Source organism: Myxine glutinosa, chromosome 1 (genome assembly GCF_964187855.1).
Source record: "Myxine glutinosa chromosome 1, kmMyxGlut1.1, whole genome shotgun sequence".
NCBI classification, from domain to species: Eukaryota; Metazoa; Chordata; class Myxini; order Myxiniformes; family Myxinidae; genus Myxine; species Myxine glutinosa.
Window position 1 is genome coordinate 401,989,856 of NC_136261.1, and position 24,655 is coordinate 402,014,510.

The 24,655-nt window shown below is 41.7% G+C and overlaps 1 protein-coding gene across 1 annotated transcript in view; it reads right to left on the reverse strand.

Moving 5' to 3' along the window:
* Positions 1–24,655, reverse strand: part of LOC137417052 (uncharacterized) — a 54,784-nt gene that overhangs the window by 13,024 nt on the left and 17,105 nt on the right. Inside the window, exons 3-4 of the mRNA XM_078770359.1 lie at positions 22,474–22,611; positions 14,685–14,822 (exon numbers count right to left, since the gene is read on the reverse strand). Of these exons, the coding sequence (XP_078626485.1) occupies positions 14,685–14,822; positions 22,474–22,611 (276 nt within the window). The remainder of the gene's footprint in view (positions 1–14,684; positions 14,823–22,473; positions 22,612–24,655) is intronic.

Sequence of the window (24,655 nt, forward strand, 5' to 3'; positions counted from 1 at the left end):
TGGTGTCTGCAGTTTGCTCGGATGGAGCTTCAGCCATGCTAGGATGCAACTCCGGTTTTGGAGCACTGGTGAAGGCCGATGCACCACACATCATTGTCATGCACTGCGTCCTGCACAGACACGCGCTAGCATAAAAAACAATGCCTCCAAAACTGACCAATGTTCTGAAAATCGTCGTTGAAACTGTGAATTACGTGCGAAGCCGTGCTCTGAATCATCGCATCTTCAAAGAGCTGTGCAATGAAATCGGCTCTGAATTTGAAGTCCTTCTCTACCACTCTAACGTTCGATGGTTATCACGAGGGAAGGTAGTGAGCCGTGTTTTTGCGTTGCGTGTAGAATTAGCCCTGTTTTTGTGAGAACACCAGCATTGCCATGCAACGCACTTCCAAGAGTCAGAGTTCATCCTCGCCTTGGCGTACTTGGCTGACATCTTCGACGCACTCAATCATCTCAATTGCCAGATGCAGGGCGGTGGAGTGAATGTCATCGAATCTGAAGAAAAGCTGAGCGCTTTCCGAAAGAAGTTACCATTGTGGAGGCGGCGAACAGAGAACGACAACTTCGCGAACTTTTCGCGACTGGACGAGTGCATGAGCGGGATCGAAGATGAGTCTGAAGTTGGAGGTACTGCTGTACCGGGGGAGCTGAAGCAAGTGATTGCCACGCCCTTGGATGAGCTGGGAAAGTCATTTGACGGCTACTTCCCTGACGAAGAGCAATACCCAGCATGGGTGCGGCAGCCGTTTACTTTCAACGTTGCAACGACAGATGTCAACGATCAATACCTCGATGACCTCATCGAACTTCAGCAGAGCCAGACTCAACAACAACTCTTCGGCACAACAATGCTCTCAACGTTTTGGTGCCGCCAAATGGAAGGGTATCCTCACATCGCTAAAATTGCCCTTGAGATCCTCACGCTGTTCGTTACAACGTATCTCTGCGAGCATGCGTTTTCGAAACTGGTGGACATTAAAACAAAGAAAAGGAGCAGGCTTGCATTCGAAAATGATTTGAGGGTGGCCCTTGCCAAAACAAAACCACGCATTTCCCAGATCGCCTCCCGAAAAGAAGAACAGAAAACGCATTAAGATGCAATTCTTCTTAATTTTTTTGTCAAATTTGAGGGGGTCCGCAAGTGTTCAGTGGGTTTCGTTAGGGTTCGGCGCCTTTAAAAAGATTAAGAACCACTGAACTAAGCCATTAACAATGGTTAAATCCTCAATAGACCCCCAAACCCTTTGTCGATTCTAAAACACCCATATTTTCGTTGAGCACCTCCTGAGCCACATTTCTTTTTTTTTCTAAGCCCAGCCCACTTTTCTATAAGCCTGCCCACTTAATTCTAAGCCCTGCCCACTTTTATAAACCCCACCCACTATTACATCATTTCCAGTTTAGCCTTAGTAGTCGGAAAATGGGGGTTCTCAGGCAACTCCAATTTAACATTGAAGTCAATGGAGAAAAGGGAAAAACTATTTGACCCCCATCCCGCCAAAAAACGTTTTTTATCCCCCTATTAAGCATACTAACATCTTTTCATTAAAGTTATATGGAGAACCAACGAATATCTGACTATGTTTTACTCCACTCTGGTTTGGTATGTTAATCCATTCCCTACATCCGATGAAAACTTGTTTGACTGCTATGGAACACGACATCACCCTTGCCCAAGACATTTTTAAAATATTAATCCTTTGGAGAATTTTAATCCATTTCCCTGAGAGATCACACCCAACGTTCATAGACAATCCATTGTTCTTTGGTTATATGAAGTCATCAGATTACCTCACCCAAGGTTGCCTATATATACATTCTTGGTTCAGTTTGCTTCATTGGAAGAATGTCTTTTGACTGAAGATGATTTTTTACAACCAGATGATTTTCAATTTTTACAATGGCAGAAGAGGTAAGCTATGTTTAAACTTACGATATTAATTATATAATATACACCAAATAACCACACGACGAACAATTACTGTTTTTTTCCCTTTTCTGACAGCCTCTCACAAACCAATCAACATGACAACCACAACTTTGAATGGGACTATTTGAAGTTCCAAGGAGTACTGACTCATTCCCAGCCTGTGTGGGTTTAAACCTCCGTCTTGATGAACTTGACACCAGGTTCAACCTTATGGAGGTAAAAGTTTCATTTTGTTATTTCTTCCCCTCACCCACTGTATACTGTCTTCCCTTCACCCACTGTTTAAGAATCATTTATATGCTCTCTCCCTTCCTTGTGTAAAACAGATTATGGTAACAGAGATTCAAAACCTCAAGACATCTGCTGAAGTTGACTGAGTTATGCGGGGACTTTTTCGCAATTGAATATTTACCCCCACCCAAATGTGTAAAGATTTTAATGTTGAATGGTTTTAATTATATTTGTTTTGCTTACAATTATTTAATTCTTAATTATAAAAAAAGAATAAAGGAGGGGAAAAAAGGGAAGGTCCGCTCCCCCCCTAAGACCCCCCACCCTCCTCATCCCACCTTTCCCCTCCCCTCCTCATCCATGCGTGTGTGGGGAAGGGTGGGGGTGAGTTGAGGGGGGTGGTGGGTCAAGGGTGGTGGCGCACAGGGGGATTATGGGCGTGGTTTGTGTGGGCGTGGTTTGAGTGGGCATGGTTTGTGGGAGGAGTGTTTTTTTATTACTAATTAAATAATTGAGCTGTTTGTGGGGAATTAATTAACTAATCTGGGTGAGGGGAAGTATGGATGTGTTATGGTATGAATGTGGGTGTGGTTTGTGGGTGGAGACATAAAGGGGGCGGGTGATGTTTTTAATTATTTATTTTTTGATTTATCATCTTTGTCTTTTGTAATTCCTGTGAATAAAATAAACCGAATATTTATTCTCCATTTAAATCATATAATTTGCAAGTGCAAGGAGCTGTATCCATTACATCAATGTTTTAAAAAAGTTAATGAGTCCATCTCTTTGTATAACCTTTTTCAAAATAGCTTTTCCATCTGTATATTCTTACAATATCACCAACTTTGAACTTTGGATTCCTCAAATGAATTTCCTTTTCATATTCGAATTTTGTAAATGTTTCTGATGGTTTTGATTTTGTTGATGAATGGACTGTATTATTGTAATTATCTACAATGTCCAGAATTAAAGATACTCATTGTTGAGAACCGAGTTGAGTGAACTTTTAATATATAGGCTCTCTTTCAAAGTGTGATTAAAACGCTCAATAACAACTGCCTTTCTTCATTAAAGGTAATGTATAATGTAATACCATTATCTTTAAGAAATTTCATCAATGTTTTGTTATAGAACTGTTCCCTCATCAGTCCATACTTCTTTGGTTTCCTTTTGCTTTTACTAAATATTTCACTGAAAGCTAACATAAAAGTATTACCCCTTTTGTTTTTTAAAGGAACAACCCATGCAAATCTACTCCTCAAATCGGTAATGGTTAAAGCATACTTGTATCCCTTATCATTATTTAATTCAATTAAATCAGCGGACCAGATGTAATCAACACACTTGGAATAAACCTTCCTTCTTTTAAACTTGTGATTATAGGTTTATGTAATTCATTAGCCATTAGCCATTAGCGATTTAACGATAGCTATTTTTACATGTTATCACTGCAGGAAAAACGCCTTGGGGAAGCGGGACATCTATATAATAATACCGTAAGGACTCGACTTTGTTATCCCTTTTACGCCGCACCCAGTGACCCGATGCCCACGGCACTAATGCATTTTCCATCTACGAACCGCGCTCTTTGTTTATCACGTACAGCCATACTCGAAAAATCTGAATTCGCTGACTTTGGGACCCAAAAGTATCCGATTAACGGCCGATACGACGCCATCTTACGACACCATCGTATTGGCGTCTGCTGGGCGAAGGCGATGCGAGCCGTCCGCTGATTGGACAGTCGAGTGGTGTGATGGGTGGTGTGAACCAAATGGTCTTTATCGTCATTTTAATAAAGTTAAAGGGAGTGACGTTTTGGAAACGTTTTTTGAAGTTTGAAGTTTTTTCGAATCGAAGTGAAGAAGTTTTTTAAGTTTTGATTTTGGAAACGTTAAATGGAGAAACAGTTTCACAGGAAGAGAATGCGATGCGATGAAGAAGAATCCATCTTTATTTTATTTTTTTGAACCACATTGAAGCTCCACGAAGTCAAGAATGTGAAACTACGTGAATGTAATAAAATAAAAATGTACATAAACGACGCAGTTCTATGAAACAGTTTCACAGGAAGAGAATGCGATGCGATGCGATGAAGAAGAATCCATCTATTCCGCCATTTGTGCCGGTGTCATCGATCGCGGTGTACGCTAACCTCATCAGGTGGGTTTACCATAATTTCTTCCATATACTGTGATAACAACGAAGTGAAACCGATCAGCAGCCCATCAGTATCTGCTCTATTTACGGTGCTTAAGTTAATCCTTCAAATCATTTAAAAACAACCCAACGTTGACGAAGCATGGCATACGAGGCCCGTTCAAAAAGTTCACGGAACGACGTACTCTCAAAGGTCTGAGGCCAAAATGTTTGTTTCTTTTCCCCCCTTACACAACGGAAACAACAACTGGATAGGTAGGGCCGAGGCCTACGCTTACGTTTGCTCCTGCATCTGCCACCGTTCATGATTATCAAAGTAGGCTTTACACTGTTCACGATAAGGTAGAAATCAGTGAGGTGTATACGAAGAGATAAAAGGATGGCATTGACTTCGAGACGGTACGTGATAGTTGGCTGCGGCTGGCTGATGCCACGTTTTTTTTTCCTAAGTGCCATGGATGCTGATGGACATAATAAAGGTATCGGCTGATCTCTCATCGTAATATTACCCGATGGAAATGAACTGTTTCTTTGTTTGTCATTTCCTGTGCAATAATGTCAAATTGATAAGTCAGACATCCTTTTCTATTGACAGCTGCTCTCCTTTTCGATGGCATCGTCTATTGATATGCATGTTCTTCTTTCATATAATTTTACACATTCACAATCAGTATTTCAACTCTTGCAGACATTGGAAAGGAAGTTGACTCACAGGCCAACTCTCTGGCTCAATCACAGGCCGACGCACAGGCGATGTAATTGTGAGTAGCATTTTTGCACAAGTGAAAATTGAAAATACACGTTTTTGGTATGTGGCTATGTTATTTAGTGTTTGTTTTGTCTCTAACAATATAAAATACAAAGTCCGGAGGTGACACTTTATACACAGTGTAAGTTGGATTCTACAAAGTGTCGCCTTTTTCTTGATTTTGTTCACACAAATCCAACCCACACCATATAGTCTCATAAAAAATGGCCAGAGTGGTGCTATGCCGATTCCTATTACGAATCCATTCATTTCGTAGCGTTTTGTAGCATTTCGTAGCGTTGTCATTTAAGTAGATTGCAATAAATACGTTGTTCATATATGCACTCTTCATTCTCATCTTTCTTCCTAACTCTTACTCGGACAAGCAAATCCCCTATGCCATCCATATTGGTACACTCTATCCATACACCACATCCTCCCTTCCGTGGATGTTCCACGGGTTTCAGCTAGTTTATATAATAATACCGTAAGGACTTGACTTTGTTATCCCTTTTACGCCGCACCCAGTGACCCGATGCCCACGGCACTAATGGATTTACGATCTACGAACCGCGCTCTTTGTTTATCACGTATAGACATACTCGAAAAATCTGAATTAGCCGACGTTGGGGCCCAAAAGCATCCAATTAACGGCCGATACGACGCCATCTTACGACGCCATCGTATTGGCGTCTGCTGGGTGAAGGCACAGAAAGCCGTCCGCTGATTGGACAGTCGAAGGCGACAGCAAGCCGTCCACTGAGTGGACAATCCAGAGCATGCATTCCGCCATTTGTGCCGGTGTCATCGATCGCGGTGTACGCTAACCTCATCAGGTGGGTTTCCCATAATTTATTCCATATACCGTGATTACGACGAAGTGAAACCGATCAGCAGCCCATCAGTATCATATAAAGAAATAAATAACAAGGCTTCAGCTTCTGAAAGCTTAAAACAAAGTGTACTTCGCCGAGTGACGAAAAGTATGCGTAGGCCTAGGCCCTACCTATCCAGTTGTGTTTCCGTTGTGGCCATGATCTCAACAAATGAAATGGCGTAGGCCATGTGGCGTCGGGTAGGTCGTGATCAGCCCCCCCCTCCTTTCGTTTCACCAACTCCTGCATCTGCCACCGTTCATGATTATCAAAGTAGGCTTTACCCTGTTCACGATAAGGTAGAAATCAGTGAGTTGTATATGAAGAGATAAAAGGATGGCATTGACTTTGAGACGGTACGTGATATTTTCAAAAGTATATCGTAGCGTTGTCATTTAAGTAGATTGCAATAAATACGTTGTTCATATACGCACTCTTCATTCTCATCCTTCTTCCTAACTCTTACTCGGACAAGCAAATCCCCTATGCCATCCATAATGGTACACTCTATCCATGCACCACATCCTCCCTTCCGTGGATGTTCCACGGGTTTCGGCTAGTTATTAGTATTAATATTGTTTTGTAATAACATTAACAATATGCAATTATCATTAATTTTGTTATTAAAAGCGTATTTGGTAAAACGCCACAATAAAGCTAAATTAATATGGCTATACACCTCAACACGCAACCCATTGACAGCAATGCCAGGCAAACCCGCTCAGGGGAGAAAACCCCCTTGGGGAGGGGGGCAAATGAATGTGCTACAACCTTCATTATGTAACCTTTCGTCGTCCTGTCAAGTTTGATTGAGATTGGATAAGTAACGACTGAATGTAATGGCATCAAACATTCATCAGACAGACAGACAGACACCAAATGGCGTATTTTAGTATGACCACCAAAAGCATTGGAAACACCAAAAAGCAATCTATTTACATTAGAATTCCTTTGCAGTTGAAATCTAATTTCAAGTCCATTCAGAACTTTATCATAATCACAAAATTCAAATATACCCTTGATGGGAACTTCTACGGTGAAACTATTATCTGTTTTTGTTTCATCATTATACATTGAATTTCTTTGATGATAACCGGGGTCTGCGTTTGTTCCCATTGACATATCTATATAAATAAAACACAGTTTGTGTGTATGTGTGTGTGTGTGTGTGTGTGTGTGTTTATGTGTGTATGTTACCGATAGACTCCTAAACGGAGAGGCTCACGTGCTTGATATTTGGCATAGACATGGCCATTGAGCCTGGGAAGGACATGGCCGACCTAAAAATATTTGACGAGATCCATATTTTTTATTCATATTTACCTCAGTGCATTTCAGCGAGGAACATTATACACGGAATCTCAGCTGGTGCTAGAGCAGCTCGCTGATTCGCTCAGAGTGATCACGTGATGTTCCATCCTCGCTGCCAGACCACTGAACGGAAAATATATAGAATGACCATTGCCATTCACACCACATAGCTGGAGATGCAGCTACCGGGCGCCATCTTGGTTGGCACTCGATGCTGGGCGATGGTGTTTTCCGTCACGCGTTTGCACGTAATTCAGAGAGAAAAGCGAATGCGTTTTTTCATCTTTTGTGCGATCGTGTTTTGTGTCGATTTTGTGCGATGTGAATTAAACGTCTTTGTAACAGCTGTGAAACGTCTTTCCACAACCCTTCCTTAACCGATTGAAGCAGTTTATTGCCGCACAAAATGGCATTTTAACAGTTGTCTCGCTTTTAAAATCTGGGACACGTTCAAAACAAACGAGATCCGCGAAGCGAGTTGGTCGAGTCGTGTTAACCAAGATGGCGACACGGCGGCTACACTTTTCACGGAGTATGAGCGTTCTATATATTTTCAATTCAGTGCACCAGACTCGCTCACGTACTTGATTTGTGGCATAGACATGGCCATTGGGCCTTCACGGTGTAATTTGTGCGAGGCTTTTGTCCGAGTGAGCTTGAGTCGAGAGGGCGAATGTACGGGTTGGGAATGTATGGGTCTCCCTTCCCCCGCCCGGCAACGCCGGTCCTGGAGGGCGTCACAGGATCGGTGAGTCTCCAAAAGCCGCTTCATGCTGTTGTTGCGAAGATACAGGATGATGTCGCGATTGTTGTGCTGCTCTCCTCCCATGAGAACTGCAATGTCATTGTTGACTGGCCGTCCCCTTCCTCCCCTCCCCTTCCCCCTCTCCTTCCCTCCCTTCCCCTCCCCCCTCCACCCTCCCCTTCCCCTCCCCCTCCACCCTACCCCCTCACCTTCCCCCCTCCCCTCTCCCTCCTCCTCCATTTCCGCCCTACCCCTTCCCCCCTCCCCCCCTCTCCTCCCTTCCCCCCGTTCCCCTCCCCCGCCCGGCAATGCCGGGTTCTTCTGCTAGTCAGGAATAAAATCTTTGACAGAACCCGTACCCATTCTATCACTAAACAAACATAGCGTACATTTTATCATTTCAGATGTAGCAGAGACATCATCAACCACTTCAACTTCTTGAGTTCCAATATACAAATGAACACTATCAAATATTTTCCAGAAGAAATCATTTCCGAGTGTGGCATTTGTGATATTCGCAGCCTCAGTGAATTTAAATTTACACAACAAGAAACTATCAGCTGGATTCAAGTAAGTTTGTTGATTATTCATTTCAAAACTTTTTGTTCCGTTTGAATTCCAGTCTGTTCCTGTTGTAGCATTTACCTTAAAATAATCTTCCTTTTTCGTAGTTTGAAATGATAATCGTATCATCCAAATCGTAGATACTATCAATTGCTTCCATACGTGTATTTAAATAGTAAAAAAAAGGATGTTAAAACTTTTAAAACCATGACCTAATTATTTGAATTATTTTTTGCCGTTCTTGTGGAGATAGTTGAGTTTTGTCTTTCTTAATTTCTTTGTTTGTAATTTATGAGACTCCTTTTGAGCGTCTTTTATACCCTTTATAGCACCCACTACATTTCTCATGGCAGAAGCGGTTGAACCAATTAGGTCTATGTTTAAGAATAGTTAAACCAATACCCATTGGAGTATCAATTATCCCATCTCCTTTATTTCTAAATTGATGTCCAACACCCCATTGTTTTAGGTTTATAGTATCCTCGACCAAGAAACATACCTTCACCCTTATAGTATGGTGAAAGGAACATCCCACCCCCATCTTTAATAATTATTTTATATTTTCCCAACTCGTGTTTCCTCACAATAACCCTCGTGTTTATTTATTGGAAAAACGTCATGTAGGTGAATATATTCATGGATCTAATTTCTCCATTGAAGAAAATAATACGATTATCTTGGTCGGTTATCCTAAAATTTACTCTATATATGGTTTTTCCTAATTACCGTACCCATTCTAGGGCTTTGGGGGAGGAGGCATGGGAAGAAAATAGACAAGATTTTTTGGTTCCATATTGAATTTATAACGAATCGGCTTTGAGTATGCGCTGAACAAAAATATTGTATTTGTTTTTATTCCATCGTTATAAGCACCATCAAACAAATCACAATGAATTAAAACCGAATTTATACCTGAGGATATTTGAATAACATTATCGCTGTAAAACGTCCCGTTAGTTTCAATCTTTTTTGAGGAGAAACCCAATAACTCTATATGAATTATCAATCGTGAAATCAACTTTATATAATTATATTAAGCCTAATAGTTGATTTTGAAGTATGTTTTTGAATATATATCAGAATATTTTTTGGTTCATCACCTTCTCCTTTCATAAGGCGAGAAATTTAAGAAGATATTTGGGAAATCTCGTATGCTCCGGGTGAAACTGTTATAAGTGTTATAGTTTTGTATCCGCTTCCTGGATTATAACTAAATTTGTTATTTTTCTCTGTGATATTAAAAAGAGTATTGTAAGTTTCCATAGACAATAACGATGCGTCATATTCTTTTGTGGGGTAAAGTTGTAGTGGGTATGGGAATGAAGATGTGTGATCATTTGTTGTGAAATTAAAATTAAGGATTGTGCTTCTCATCCTATTCAATATATGATAAAATATCTTTGTATTGACATTTATTAATTATTTTCATATTCATCAACTGATCTAAAATGGCTGAGGCTTCATTAAAACAATTGTTGTTTCAAGCCTTCTTACTACCTAATAACAATGACAGTTTATGAAGTAATTGTGATCGGTCAGTTGGAAGAAAACTAACACCTGAACCAAGCCCACTTAAAGCCTCAATAATGTTTTTCCTTCTCATTCTGCCTTTGTTTTTACCAACAACAGAAACTCCATTATTAATCGATTTTAGTATATCAATATATGCCCCCATCATCTTCACTTTGTGACCTCAAGGTTCATCAAAATAACTTGAATTAATCCTCATACTTGTTTTTTTGTTTGTTTGTTTGTTTTTTTGGTATACAACATCGAGGCTCGTGAAAGAGCTAACATCAATCACAAAAAAGGACAAACGGACACACACAACATACAATAACGGGTGCGGGAAACAAGATGGGGAGAGAGAGAGGGAAGCACACAAGTACAACAGCAGAGAACAGGGGCAACCGAAGATCCGTGGGAGGGAGAGGGCTTGGGGGGAGGAGGCATGGGAAGGTGGGGAGGGGGGTTGGAAAGGTACAAAACACATGGACACTGCCAGAACTTCCAGGAAAGAAAGAGGTCGGGATTTCCAAAAAGAAAAAGTGGATCTGGGGTGAATTAACGGGGGTAGAAGAGATCAAGGTTTTGGATGGGGGAAGACAAGAGATGGTGGTGAACAGCTGTTTTAAAGACCTGGAGAGAGGAGTGGGATTGAAGAGAGTGAGGGAGTTTGTTCCAGAGGCGGGAATAAAGAGGAATGAACGAGTGAAGGTGAGCAGAGAGTCTTGATTTTGACAATTTCACCTGAAGAGGGTTACTGGCAGATCTTGTGCGACCTGCAGGAATATTTGGGGGACAGAGCACAGATAGAGCTGGGGGAGCTCGGCCAGATAGGAGTCGGTAGAAGACAGAAAGACCACCTACCTGCCTGCGGTGAGTGGGTGAAAAGCCATGGCAGTTAGCTTCATCGTGGGAGATTCCAATGATTCTGAAAGCTTTGGTTTCAACAGCGTGAAGACGAGCTAGATGTGAGGCAGGAGCACCAGCCCAGAGGGGAGAGCAGTATTCCATTGAGCAGTGGATGAAAGCCTCGTATGTGGTGAGGAGCTCAGGTGTGCCAACAAAGGACTTCGCACAACGGAGGATGCCCAGTCGGTGACTGGCTTAGGAGGCCAGATTGGAAATGTGGATTTCCCAGGAAAGATCATGGCAGATCGTGAGACCCAAAAGCTTGATTGAAAGAACTTCTTGGAGAGGATTGTTCAGAAAGTAGATGGGAGGGTTGTCCAGTCGGTCTTTTCGGAGAGACATAGTAAGAGTGTGAGATTTGTCAGGATTGAAAGACATGTTCCACTTGTTTGACCAGTCTGTGATTTTGTCCAGGTCTGCAGAGAGTGATGAGGCTGCAGAATGCCGATCTGAGGGATGAGGAATGGAGCGGCAGAGAGTGGAGTCATCAGAAAAGAGAAAGAGAGGATTTTCAAGAGAGTCAGAGAGATCATTTATGAAGACCAGAAAAAGCACAGGGCCCAGATTACTGCCTTGGGGAACTCCAGCCTGAACAGGAAGGGGAGATGAGAGAAACCATTCAGGGCCACACGTTGTTGACAACTGGAGAAGAAGTCCGCAAGCCATGCATGAAGATTTCCATGGATACCATCGGTGGAGAGTTTGGTGAGCAGAGCGGGGTGCCAGACCGTATCGAAGGCACGTGATATGTCAAAGGAGACAGCTCTAATTTCCTGTTTGGCATTGAGGACCTCCATCCATTGTTGAGACAGCAGATGCAGCATGTCCAAAGAAGAGTGATCTGGTCTGAAACCAAATTAATGATCAGAGATCAAGTCATTGGAGAAGAGGAAAGATTTGATATTCGAAGCAATGATGGAATTCCATGACTTTGCTGATAATTGGGAGAAGGCTGATTGGTCTGAAGTTGCAAGAATCTGTTTTTGCACATTTTTGTGCAAAGCGGTGATATTGGCTGATTTCCAAGCTGATGGCAGATGACCTTGAGCAAAAGAGAGGGCAAAGAGAACAGAGAGAGGGAGTGAAAGAGCGACAGAGCAGGATTTTAGGACCCGTGGGCTGATGCCGTCTGGTCCAATTGCAGAATCAGAGTCGCGGATTGAGAGAAACTTCAACACCTTGTCACGAGAAAAGGACACAGAGTCCAGGAGCAGCTGGGTTCGACTGGATACGGTGGGTACAGAGAGGGATGGGTTTGGGGCACAAGATTTTGAGGCAAACACAGAGTTGAGGCATTCAGCTTTTTCATGTGCAGTGTCGGCTGTGTGGCCGTTTGAGGTGAGGGAGGGGATGGAAGGGGAACAAACACCAGACACAGATTTGACCAGCCGCACCAGGATTTGGAAGAGGGAGACAGGTTTGAGAGTACAGTCTTGAGAGTGGAGAGATATTGTTTCCTGGCTCTCCTGAGGGTGGGCACACACTTGTTTAGTTTTTGCTTGTTTTCAATCTTTTGTTGGAAGAAACATTAATCTGGGGATTAATTTCAGAGTTGGTCGGGCAGAACATAAGAATATCAATTCATCATTATATATCAATACCTTTTCTTTGACAACATTGAACATTACTGGTTCTTCTCTTGGAATGAGACCTGCTGTGGTTCTTGAATCTGCTGAATATTCATTGTTTTGCAGAGCCTTCCCAGCATGATCAGGAGGTTGATTTACCTTTTCCAATTGTTATAATAATCCTTTGTCATCATATTCGAATTCTCCGATATCCTCGAATTCTTGCTCTGTGATTTGACTAAAATCATGTAACATTTGAAGTTTTTTGGAGTATATTCTATCATGGGATTTATAGAGGGTTGTTCACTTTGTTGAGAAGTCTTTAAAAGCGTTTTCAAAAATTTCTCTTGTTTTCTTTCAAATGCTTCTCCACCCGTTAGTTTCTGTCTGCGTTTCCTCTTTATGTTTTCCTGTTGCTTTACAACTTTTGAAACCAACTCCTGATACTCCTTAAACCTTCTTGCTCTTTTTTTGACGTTCATTTTCTGTATTTATTGATTGAAAAATATCATTTCATATTTCATCTTGTTTCAGAATGACATATTTACATTTCCCAGTCGTATTTGCTCAAGAGTATTGGCGTTGTTTCTTATTGAGCGACAAGGGAGTTGAAAGTATGATTGACTGAGATAAATACAATCACAATAAGAATGTCTCCCTCTTGTGTAGTAGCTATCCAATAACCATTTGGTTTCTCTCATTAACACAATCATCAAAGATAACAAGGTTATTTTTTGATTTATCAAAATCTTGGGGTGAAGGTATATCATCCGTATTATCGCTGAGAATACAAGTTATGGGTTTTGATTTCTTTTTACATTTCTGTATATCACAAAATAGTTGTATTATATCTTCAATGTTATAATCATTTAGTTTGTGTTGAAGTTTAAAGAAACCGATTATATCTTCTTTATCATTTTATTTATCATCTTTATCGATTATTAGATTAATCATTTCATCGCTGCCTAACAAAGATACTTAAACCAAGAACCAAGTTCAAACATGCCATATGGTGATTCTCGATGGTGATGAGTTCAATATGAAAATTAAGTTATTCCCTAAAATAGAACATAAACAATTACTTGTTGGCTCTCCATATGGGTTCAAAGAAAATATGGGTGTTTTGGAGTCAACAAAGGGTTTGGGGTTCTATTGAGGATTTAACCTTTGTTGATAGCTTTGTTGGTCAAATAGTTTTTCAATTAGAAATTAAGATGAAGGAAAAAACAGAACTTAGGTGTGAGGGATCTATTGAGGATTTAACCTTTGTCAATGACTTCGATGGGGAGGGAGAAATTTCGAGGTAATTTGGGGTTTTTGTGTGGGTGGTCCATAAGTTCAAATGCACTTTCCCCATTCACTTACATGTAAAATTAGGTGCATCTTCGAACCAACATTTTCCTACTCCTGACGCGTGTAGAAACGCTAATGTACGATGATCACCAGTTCAAAGTTAGTCACCAATCACCGAAGAGTAATTATCTAATGTGCAATCTCAACCTAATCATAAGCGTTTACATAATAACAAAACTTTAAATGTCTAAGAGTGTGTTTGAGGCCTTGAAGCAAGCACTGCAGGACTTTTAATTGGTGGTTAACATGGGATGGTGAATATTGTATAGATGCATTAGGAGTGCTTGTATAAGCTCAAGAGGAGGCAGATGAGGATAGTAATAGGGCAGTTCACCGCTGTGCATTGAGAATCTTCGAGGATAGATGCCATCCTCTTAAGAAATATGGCAATATTAAATTAGTGCAGCGTTAGACTCTCAAAGGAATCATTTTGATCGCTGCTGAATCTTGTGTAAGATCACCTGGATCGACCTACGATGAGGAGCAATGTGCTGAATCCCCTTCAACAATTGTCTATGAAGCTGCGATTCGATGCAAGTGCATCATTTAAGGTGGATGTTCGAGATATGTGCGACGTGTCAAAGGATAATCAGATGTTTCGACACGTACAACTAATTGGCTGTTTATCTCCCTTCACAAATTGCGATCGGGACGGGCGGATTAGCTGTGTGGTCCAACAATATTTTTGACAGCGTTTATGGTTTACGCGTTTGTTAGCAAGATGCTCACTAAGTGCCGTTCGTAAATTCAGCCCAAGATGGTAATTTTAGAGGTTTCTGCTCACCATTTGCAGAACAGGCAGCACTGCCATTTGTCAAAGGAACATCTGACTCTTCCTTTACAGAAGCATATCTCAAAGCTTCTGAAACAGAAGAATCGTTGTTGTTTTGTGTGCATTTCACTTTCACAGGATAGACATCACCTGCAGACAATTCAGTGTCAGCCTTTTGCAGGAGACAAAGTTAAAACGTTCCAAATATAAATCAGGTCCATAAGACATTTATTCAGTCGAGGAAAATTATTATCTGAATATCAACAGAATCACTACACCGTCACAGGACATTTGGTCCACATCATTACTGCAACCTCCTCCCAGCACGTATCAAAATAAGGTATTGCTAATTAGACAGCTAGCTCCAAAATTTACGAGGAAGCTACTTTTCCAATGACTTTTTGAAAATACCCCATTTGATGTAGCATATTCTGTTATATCGTGCTGGTGCTGCTGAAGCAGTTTCTTGGCAAAGGCCAGGCTGGGCAGTATGCCATCTCCATGTCACCAACATTTAGCCAAGCACAGCCGTCATCTAATCAGGTTGAGATAATGACATGAGGGACAGATATCTGCAACATGAAAGCTAAATATTTAATGGTTGTTGAAATATTGGGGACACAAAAGTACATGGATAGATGATTGGTCGATCAAGCTCATTATACAGTAATATAGTAACAAAATAATTATAGCACACGTAGTAAAAAAAAAAAAAGCATCGGTTTATGGTAAACAACAATTAAACTCTGCTTTTAATTAAAACTTATCTTTTTTCTGCCTTTTTTCTGATCGTCTCCCACCTTGTCCGAGGGGCAGAAAAAGTTTAACTGTTTTTTTACCATCAACAATGCCTTTTTTGTTTTGACTATATTGGCGATAATTATTTTGATACAATATTGTTATGTCTGGGGGTAGAGCAAAATGTAGAGCAGAGTAGATCTGAGTAGGTAACATGCTTCGAGATGTCGCGATAAGGAACACTTCCTGTAATAAGTCCATGTTTAGGCGTTTTGTCGGTTGAGGTGTATAATTGTGAATCGACCAGGAGATTCGAGTGTTAAGTAGTTAGGGATTAAAGATAACGCCCCTGTGAGTCCAACCTGGTCATCAAACCTTTGTCCATTATGGCACTGCAGACCACATAGACACTTAGTTAGGTCTCCAGCGCAACATTAAATAATTCCCTTCCCTGACAATGACTTCGGAAGGAACAGGCAAAGAAACCAGGCCAGGACACCGCCGATGATGGCCGCCACCGCTACACCTCCGGCAGCCTAGGAACATCGAGTAGCACGAGCTATTACCACGCTACGGGCCTGTTTTTGGTCAGCGTGCTAGGCACGAACCTCCAGCCAACGAGTGCGGGAGGCGCGAAGCTGGAAGGTTCGGTGGAAGTCGCTGGTTGGTAGGGAGCCAAGGCTGACGTCACCAGCCAGGTTATATCAGGGCAGGCCGAATGACATTTTGGAGAGCACATCCGGTTCTTGAGAGGGAGAGCACATCCGGTTCTTGAGAGAGAGCACATCCAGTTCTTGTTTGCGCAGCACGTCCTCTTGCATGTCCAGCTCTTGCTCGAGTTTTTGGGTTCTTCGCTAGCCTGCGTTGGACGCGTGGTGCTTTCGGTGCATTGGACACGTGGTGTTTGGAGCAGTGCTCAGTGCTTCTGGAGCCTGAAGTGGTGCACGGACCTCGTGGGCGGTCAACGAGGGACCTGGAGTGGGCGTTGGCTGGGGCCGGTGCTGTAGTGCGGGAGCGAGGGACCTCGTGGTGTGCGGCGGGGCTTGGAGCCAAGTGGGGACAAGACGATGGCACAGATAAGCTCACACCACAAATCACAATTACACGACGTGTTATTTTCGTTAATTCATCCCTTGTCCTGTTGTTGAGTCTGGTGTGCGGGATCCCGATTAGGATATTTATTATCGGCGCGCATTTTCCTGTCCTGCCTTTTTCATTTGAATAAATCCTTATATTATTTTTGTATATATCTGAACGCAGTTTACCGTGTGTTTGGTTTTAATAGATAAGGCTGTGGGGCTCTCGCCGTTTCCCTCCATTCCACGCGCTTAGATTTTGGAATCCGCTATTGAGCTTCCGCCTCGGGAGTTAGAGCCTCGTAATCGGCAATCCGCAACTCTGATGTTAATTGGAGTTGCGTGACAATATTATTTTGTTACTACATATTACCATATTATTTTGATACTATATTATTTTGTTACTGTATTATTTTCGTACTACATATTACTATATTATTTTGTGATCATATTAAATTTCTGTCTTAAGTTTCATGAAAATAAAAACCCTTAACGATTCGCAAGTTATTGCGCCGGAAACATGGACGGATAACCCAATAACATAATACCTATATATCGGAACATAAAAAGGTCCTCGAACTTTTGTGCATGTTCACAAAATGTGGGGAATTGTTGTTGTCGTTCTTCCCTTTTTAAGGGGTAAAGTCCAGTGGTACCAAGCTCCTGCTCTTCCTTGACCATGATATTCCTCCACTCCCCTCTGTCTTCAGCCAACTCTCTCCACCCTCCAACCACCCCCACTTTACTGATATCTTTCTTCACACAATACTCCCACCTCAACCACGGTCTACCGCTCTTCCCCCTACCTTATTTCCTCAACCTATCCAACTTCTTTACCATTCTTTCTTCCCCCATCCGCACCAAATGTTGAGTCCATTTCAGCCAACATATTGTTATGTCGGTGGGGTAGTGATATGTAGAGCCAGGTAGATCTGAATAGATAGCATGCTTCGTCTGTCGCGGTTAGGAATCTACCTTGTAATAAGTTTCATGTGTAGGTGTTTTGTCGGTTAAGAGTATACCTGTGAACATACCAGGATGTTCAAGTGATAAGTAGAGTAGGGATTAAAGAATAACGCCCCTGTGTGTCCAACCTGGTCATCAAACCTTTGTCCCTTATAGCAATGCACACCAACATAGACATTTAGTTAGGTCCCTAGCGCAACATTAAATAACTCCCTTCCCTGACAGTGACTTCGGAAGGAACAGGCAAGGAAACCAGGCCGGGGCACCGCCGATGATGGCCGCCGCCAATTACACCTCCGACAGGCATAGCCACATCGAGTGTCACGCGCTATGACCAGGGAACGAGTGAAGGGTCGGCGCGGTAGGCGTGAACCTCCAGCTAACGAGTCGGTGGAGGGCACTGATTGGGTGGCGCGCCAGGGCTGACGTCACCACCGCGGGAAGGTTATTTAAGGGAGCACCAAACGCCATTTTCTCTCTCTTGCGGTTTGTGCTCTTGGAGATCCAGCAGTTCGTAGCACGTCGGGTTTTTCTTGCTTGCGCAGCTTCCTCTTGCAGCACGTCCTTCCCTGGCTGTCGTGTGCGATCGGTGCTTCTGAAGCTCGGAGTGTTGTACGGACCTCACGGGCGTTGGCTCGCCATCTGCGTGTGCATGGAGCGGTGTTCGGTGCTGTGGCGCTGGAGCGAGGGACCTCGTGGGTGCATTGGGGCTGAACGGAGCCGTGTTGGACGGCAGCCAAAGACAAGACGACAGGACAGATAAGGCCAATCCCCATTGCAAATTACACGACGAGACATTAATTTTCATAATTCATTTTCCCCCGTCTGTGTTTGAGATCTGGTGTGTGGGATCCCAATTTAGGAGTTTTAGATTTATTATCGCGTTTTCCTGTCCCTACGTTTCTTTGCAATAAACCCTTGTATTATTTTCCATTCCCCGCAAATCTTGTGTCCGGTTGAGTTCGTTTGCCTTCCACAGCTACGTGCTTTTGCCGCAGCCTCCCACTTTCCTTCTTCCTCCCGCGCGACCATAGCAAAATCCGTATTGGCCGTCGCCTCAATTAAAGCCGTTTTCGGTCCATCCGTAAGCCTCTGGAATTATCCAGAGTCGCACGACAACTGGTAGTCAGGAGTGAGATTGAACCCTAAAAAAAATTGGTGTCAGAGTGTGGAGAATTTGAACGCAATTTTTTTTAGTCCGAGGCCAAAATTTGATATCGTCGATTGGGCATACGAAGCGCGACATCGCGTCTTCGGGAAATTTAAATTCGGTTTTTGAGATAAAATCCACGCGGGGTAGCGATCTTCTCTCGACGGAGGAGAGGGTGAGCGATATGGAGGAGGGAAGGATGGAAGATGGGGATAGCATTGGGAGTGAGTCGGAAGTAGTAGGGGTAGAGGGTCGTGGTGGAATCTCCCCTGCTATCAAGACGGCCTCCAGAGACGACCAGGCCTTAATGCAACTCATTAGGGACCAACTGGGAGAAATGAAAAACAAAATGGATGCTCAGGGTGAGCGGTTGGTATTTCTTCCAGATTGGAAATGTGGTTTTCCCAGGAAAGATCATGGCAGATAGCAAGACCCAAAAGCTTGATTGACAGAACTTCTTGGAGAGGATTGTTCATAAAGTAGATGGGAGGGTTGTCCAGTCGGTCTTTTCGGAGAGACATAGTAAGAGTGTGAGATTTGTCAGGATTGAAAGACATGTTCCGCTTGTTTGACCAGTCTGTGATTTTGTCCAGGTCTGCAGAGAGTGAGGAGGCTGCAGACTGCCGATCTGAGGGATGAGGAATGGAGCGGCAGAGAGTGGAGTCATCAGCAAAGAGATAGAGAGGATTTTCAAGAGAGTCAGAGAGATCATTTATGAAGACCAGAAAAAGCACAGGGCCAAGAACACTGCCCTGGGGAACTCCAGTCTGAACAGGAAGGGGAGATGAGAGAAACCCATTCAGGGCCACACGTTGACGACAACTGGAGAAGAAGTCCGCAAGCCATGCATGGAGATTTCCATGGATACCACCGGAAGAGAGTTTGGTGAGCAGCGCGGGGTGCCAGACCGTATCGAAGGCACGTGATATGTCAAGGGAGACAGCTCTAATTTCCTGTTTGGCATTGAGGACCTCCATCCATTGTTGAGACAGCAGAAGCAGCATGTCCAGAGTAGAGTGACCTGGTCTGAAACCAAATTAATGATCAGAGATCAAGCCATTGGAGAAGAGGAAAGATTTGATATCCGAAGCAATGATGGATTCCATGACTTTGCTGATAATTGGGAGAAGGCTGATTGGTCTGTAGTTGCAAGGATCTGTTTTTGCACCTTTTTTGTGTAAAGAGGTGATATTGGCTGATTTCCAAGCTGATGGCAGATGACCTTGAGCAAAAGAGAGGGCGAAGAGAACAGAGAGTGGGAATGGAAGAGCGACAGAGCAGGACTATAGGACCCGTGGGCCGTGGGGTGATGCCGTCTGGTCCAGTTGCAGAATCAGAGTCGAGGATTGACAGAAATTTCTCCACCTTGTCAGGAGAAAATGACACAGAGTCCAGGAGCAGCTGGGTTCGACTGGGTATGGTGGGTACAGAGAGGGATGGGTTTGGGACACAATATTTTGAGGCAAACACAGAGTTGAGGCATTCAGCTTTTTCACGTGAACAGTCGGCTGTGTGGCCGTTTGAGGAAAGGGAGGGGATGGAGGGGGAACAAACACCAGAAACAGATTTGACCAGACGCCACCAGGAATTGGAAGAGGGAGACAGGTTTGAGAGTACAGTCTTGAGAGTGGAGAGATATTGTTTCCTTGCTCTGCTGAGGGTGGACACACACTTGTTTCGTTTTTGCTTGTTTTCCATCTTTTGTTGGAAGAAACATTAATCTGAGGGTTAATTTCAGAGATGGTAGGGCAGAACATAAGAATATCAATTCATCATTATATATCAATACCTATTCTTTGACAAGATTGAACATTGCTGGTTCTTCTCTTGGAATGAGACCTGCTATGGTTCTCGAATCTGCTGAATATTCATTGTTTTGCAGAGCCTTCACAACATGATCAGGAGGATGATTTACCTTTTCCAATTGTTACGATTAATCCTTTGTCATCATATTCGAATTCCCCGATATCCTCGAATTCTTGCTCTGTCATTTGTATAAAATCATCTGACATTCGAAGTTTTTTGGAGTATATGCTATCATGGGATTTATAGAGGGTTGTTCACTTTGTTGAGAAGTCTTTAAAAGCGTTTTCAAAAATATCTCTTGTTTTCTTTCAAATGCTTCTCCACCCGTTAGTTTCTGTCTGCGTTTCCTCTTTGTGTTTTCCTGTTGCTTTACAACTTTTGAAACCAACTCCTGATACTCCTTAAACCTTCTTGCAGTTTTTTGACGTTCATTTTCTGTATTTATTTATTGAAAAATATCATTTCATATTTCATCTTGTTTCAGAATGACATATTTACATTTTCCAGTCGTATTTGCTCAATAGAATTGACGTTGTTTCTTATTGAGCGACAAGGGAGTTGAAAGTATGATTGACTGAGATAAATACAATCACAATAAGAATATCTCCCTCTTGTGTAGTAGCTATCCAATAACCATTTGGTTTCTCTCATTAAAACAATCATCAAAGATAACAAGGTTATTTTTTGGTTTTTCAAAATCTTGGGGTGAAGGTATATCATCCGTATTATTGCTGAGAATACAAGTTATGGGTTTTGATTTCGTATTACGTTTCTTTGTATCACAAAATAGTTGTATTATATCTTCAATGTTATAATCATTTAGTTTGTGTTGAAGTTTAAATAAACCGATTATATCTTCTTTGTCATTTTATTTATCATCTTTATCGATTAGTAGATTATCATTTCATCGCTGCCTAACAAAGATACTTAAACCAAGAACCAAGTTCAAACATGCTATATATCAATATTCTCGATGGTGATGAGTTCAATAAGAAAATTAAGTTTTTCCCTAAAATAGAACATAAACAATTACTTGGTGGCTCTCCATGAAATTCAAAGAAAATATGGGTGTTTTGGAGTCAACAAAGGGTTTGGGGGTCCATTGAGGATTTAACCTTTGTTAATGGCTTAGTTGGTCAAATAGTTTTTCAATTAGAAATTGAGATAAAGGAAAAAACAGAACTTAGGTGTCAGGGATCTATTGAGGATTTAACCTTTGTCAATGACTTAGACAGGGAGGTAGAAATTTCCAGGTAATTTGCAGTTTTTGTGTGGGTGGTCCATAAGTTCAAATGCACTTTCCCCATTCACTTACATGTAAAATTAGGTGCATCTTCGAACCAACATTTTCCTACTCCTGACGCGTGTAGAAATGCTAATATACGATGATCACCAGTTCAAAGTTAGTCACCAATCGCCATCTCAACCTAATCATAAGCGTTTACATAATAACAAAACTTTAAATGTTTAAGAGTGTGTTTAAGGCCTTGAAGCAAGCACTGCAGGACTTTTAATTGGTGGTTAACATGGGATGGTGAATATTGTATAGATGCGTTAGGAGTGCCTGTATAAGCTCAAGAGGAGGCAGACGGGGATAGTAATAGGGCAGTTCACCGATGTGCCTTGAGAATCTTCGAGGATAGATGCAATCCTCTGAAGAAATATGGCAATATTAAATTAGTCCACCAATAGACTCTCAAAGGAATCATTTTGATCGCTGCTGAATCTTGTGCAAGATGACCTGGATCAAGCTGCGATGAGGAGCAATGCGCTGAATCCCCTTCAACAATTGTCTATGAAGTTGCGATTCTATGCAAGTGCATCATTTAAGTTGGATGTTCGAGATATGCGCGACGTGTCACAGGATAATCAGATGTTTCGACATGTAGAACTAATTGGCTGTTTATCTCCCTTCACAAATTGCGATCTGGACAGGCAGATTCCTTGTGCGCATGCAACAATATTTTTGACAGCGTTTAAGGTTTACGCATTTGTTAGCAAGATGCTCACTAAGTGCCGTTCATAAATTCAGCCCTGAATGGTAATTTTGTCTGTTTCTGCTCACCAGTTGTAGAACAGGCAGCACTGCCATTTGTCAAAGGAACATCTGACTCTTCCTTTACAGAAGCATATCTCCAAGCTTCTGAAACAGAAGAATCGTTGTTGTTTTGTGTGCATTCCACTTTCACAGTATAGACATCACCTGCAAACAATTCAGGGTCAGTCTTTTGCAGGAGACAAAGTTAAAACCTTCCAAATATAAATCAGGTCAATAAGACATTTATTCAGTCGAGGAAATTGATTGTCTGAATATCAACAGAATCACTACACCATTGCAGGACATTTGGTCCACGTCTTTACTGCAACCTCCTCCCAGCACATGTATCATAATAAGGCATTGCTAATTAGACAGCTAGTTCCAAAATTTACGAGGAAGCTACTTTTCCAATGCCTTTTTGAAAATACCCCATTTGATGTGGCATACTCTGTTATATAGTGCTGGTGCTGCTGAAGCAGTTTCTTGGCAAAGGCCAGGCTGGGCAGTATGCCATCTCCATGTCACCAACATTTAGCCAAGCACAGCCGTTATCTAATCAGGTTGAGATAATGACATGAGGGATAGATATCTGCAATATGAAAGCTAAATGTTCAATGGTTGTTGAAATATCAGGCACACAAAAGTACATGGATAGATGATCGGTCGATCACGCTCATTATACAGTAATATAGTAACAAAATAATTACAGCACACATACTAAAAAAAAAAAAGGCATCGGTTGATGGTAAAAAAAATCAATTAAAGCATACTTTTAATTAAAACTTATCTTTTTTCTGCCTTTTTCTGATCATCTCCCACGTTGCCCGAGGGGCAGGAAGAAAAGTTTGTTTTTTACCATCAACCGACGCCTTTTTTGTTTTTACGATATTGGCGATAATTATTTTGATACAATATTATTTTGTTACTGCATATGACTATTATTTTGACACTATATTATTTTGTTACCATATTATTTTCGTACTACATCGTACTATATTATTTTGTTATCATATTACATTCCTGTCTTAAGTTTCATGAAAAGAAATTCCCTTAACGATTCGTAAGTTATTGCGCCGGACACACGGACGGACAACAAATCCTACAAATCCTACAAACATAATACCTACAAATCGCAACATAAAAAGGTCCTCGAACTTTTGTGCATGTTCACAAAATGTGGGGAGTTGTTGTTGTTGTTCTTCCCTTTTTAAGGGGTGAAGTCCAGTGGTACCAAGCTCCTGCTCTGCCTTGACCATGATATTCCTCCACTCCCCTCTGTCTTCAGCCAACTCTCTCCACCCTCCAACCACCCCCACTTTACCGATATCTTTCTTCAAACAATCCTCCCACCTCAACCACGGTCTACCGCTCTTCCCCCCTATCTTATTTCCTCAACCTATACACCTTCTTTGCCATCCTTTCTTCCCCCATCTGCACCAAATGTCATGCCCATTTCAGCCAACATATCTCCAATGTACCAGTCAAACTCATCTGCACACCAATATCCTCCCTCAGTTCATCCATTCTCCTTTTATCCACCCTCTTCACTCCTGCAATCCTTGACTCAGTTGTTCTTGCAAACCTGCAGCCTCTGTTGTTGTGTCTCGGTCAGTTGTTGGAATGGTTATGGTAACCATTGTATTTATTTATTGGAAAACTTCACGTAGGTGAATTCTGATGGATATAATTTCTCCATTGAATGAAATCATACAATTATCTTGGTCAGATATCCTAAAATTCACTCTGTATGTGGTTTTTCCTGACACAGGTAAATAGACAAGATTTTTCGGTTCCATATTGAATTTATAACCAATCAGCGTTGAGTATGCACTAAACAAAAAATATTGTATTTGTTTTTACTCCATCATTATAAGCACCATCAAACAAATCACAGTGAATTAAAACCGAATTTATACCGGAGGATATTTGAAGAACATTATCACTGTAAAACGTCCCGTTAGTTTCAATCTTTTTTGAGGAGAAACCCAATAACTCTATAAATGAATTATCAATCGTGAAATCAACTTTATAGAATTATTTTTAAGCCTAATTGATTTTGAAGTATGTTTTTGAATATCTATAACAATATTTTTTGGTTCCTCACCTTCTCCTTTCATAAGGTGAGAAATTTCAGAAGATATTTGGGAAATTTCATATGCTATGGGTGAAACTGTTATAGTTTTGTATCCGCTTCCTGGATTATAAATAA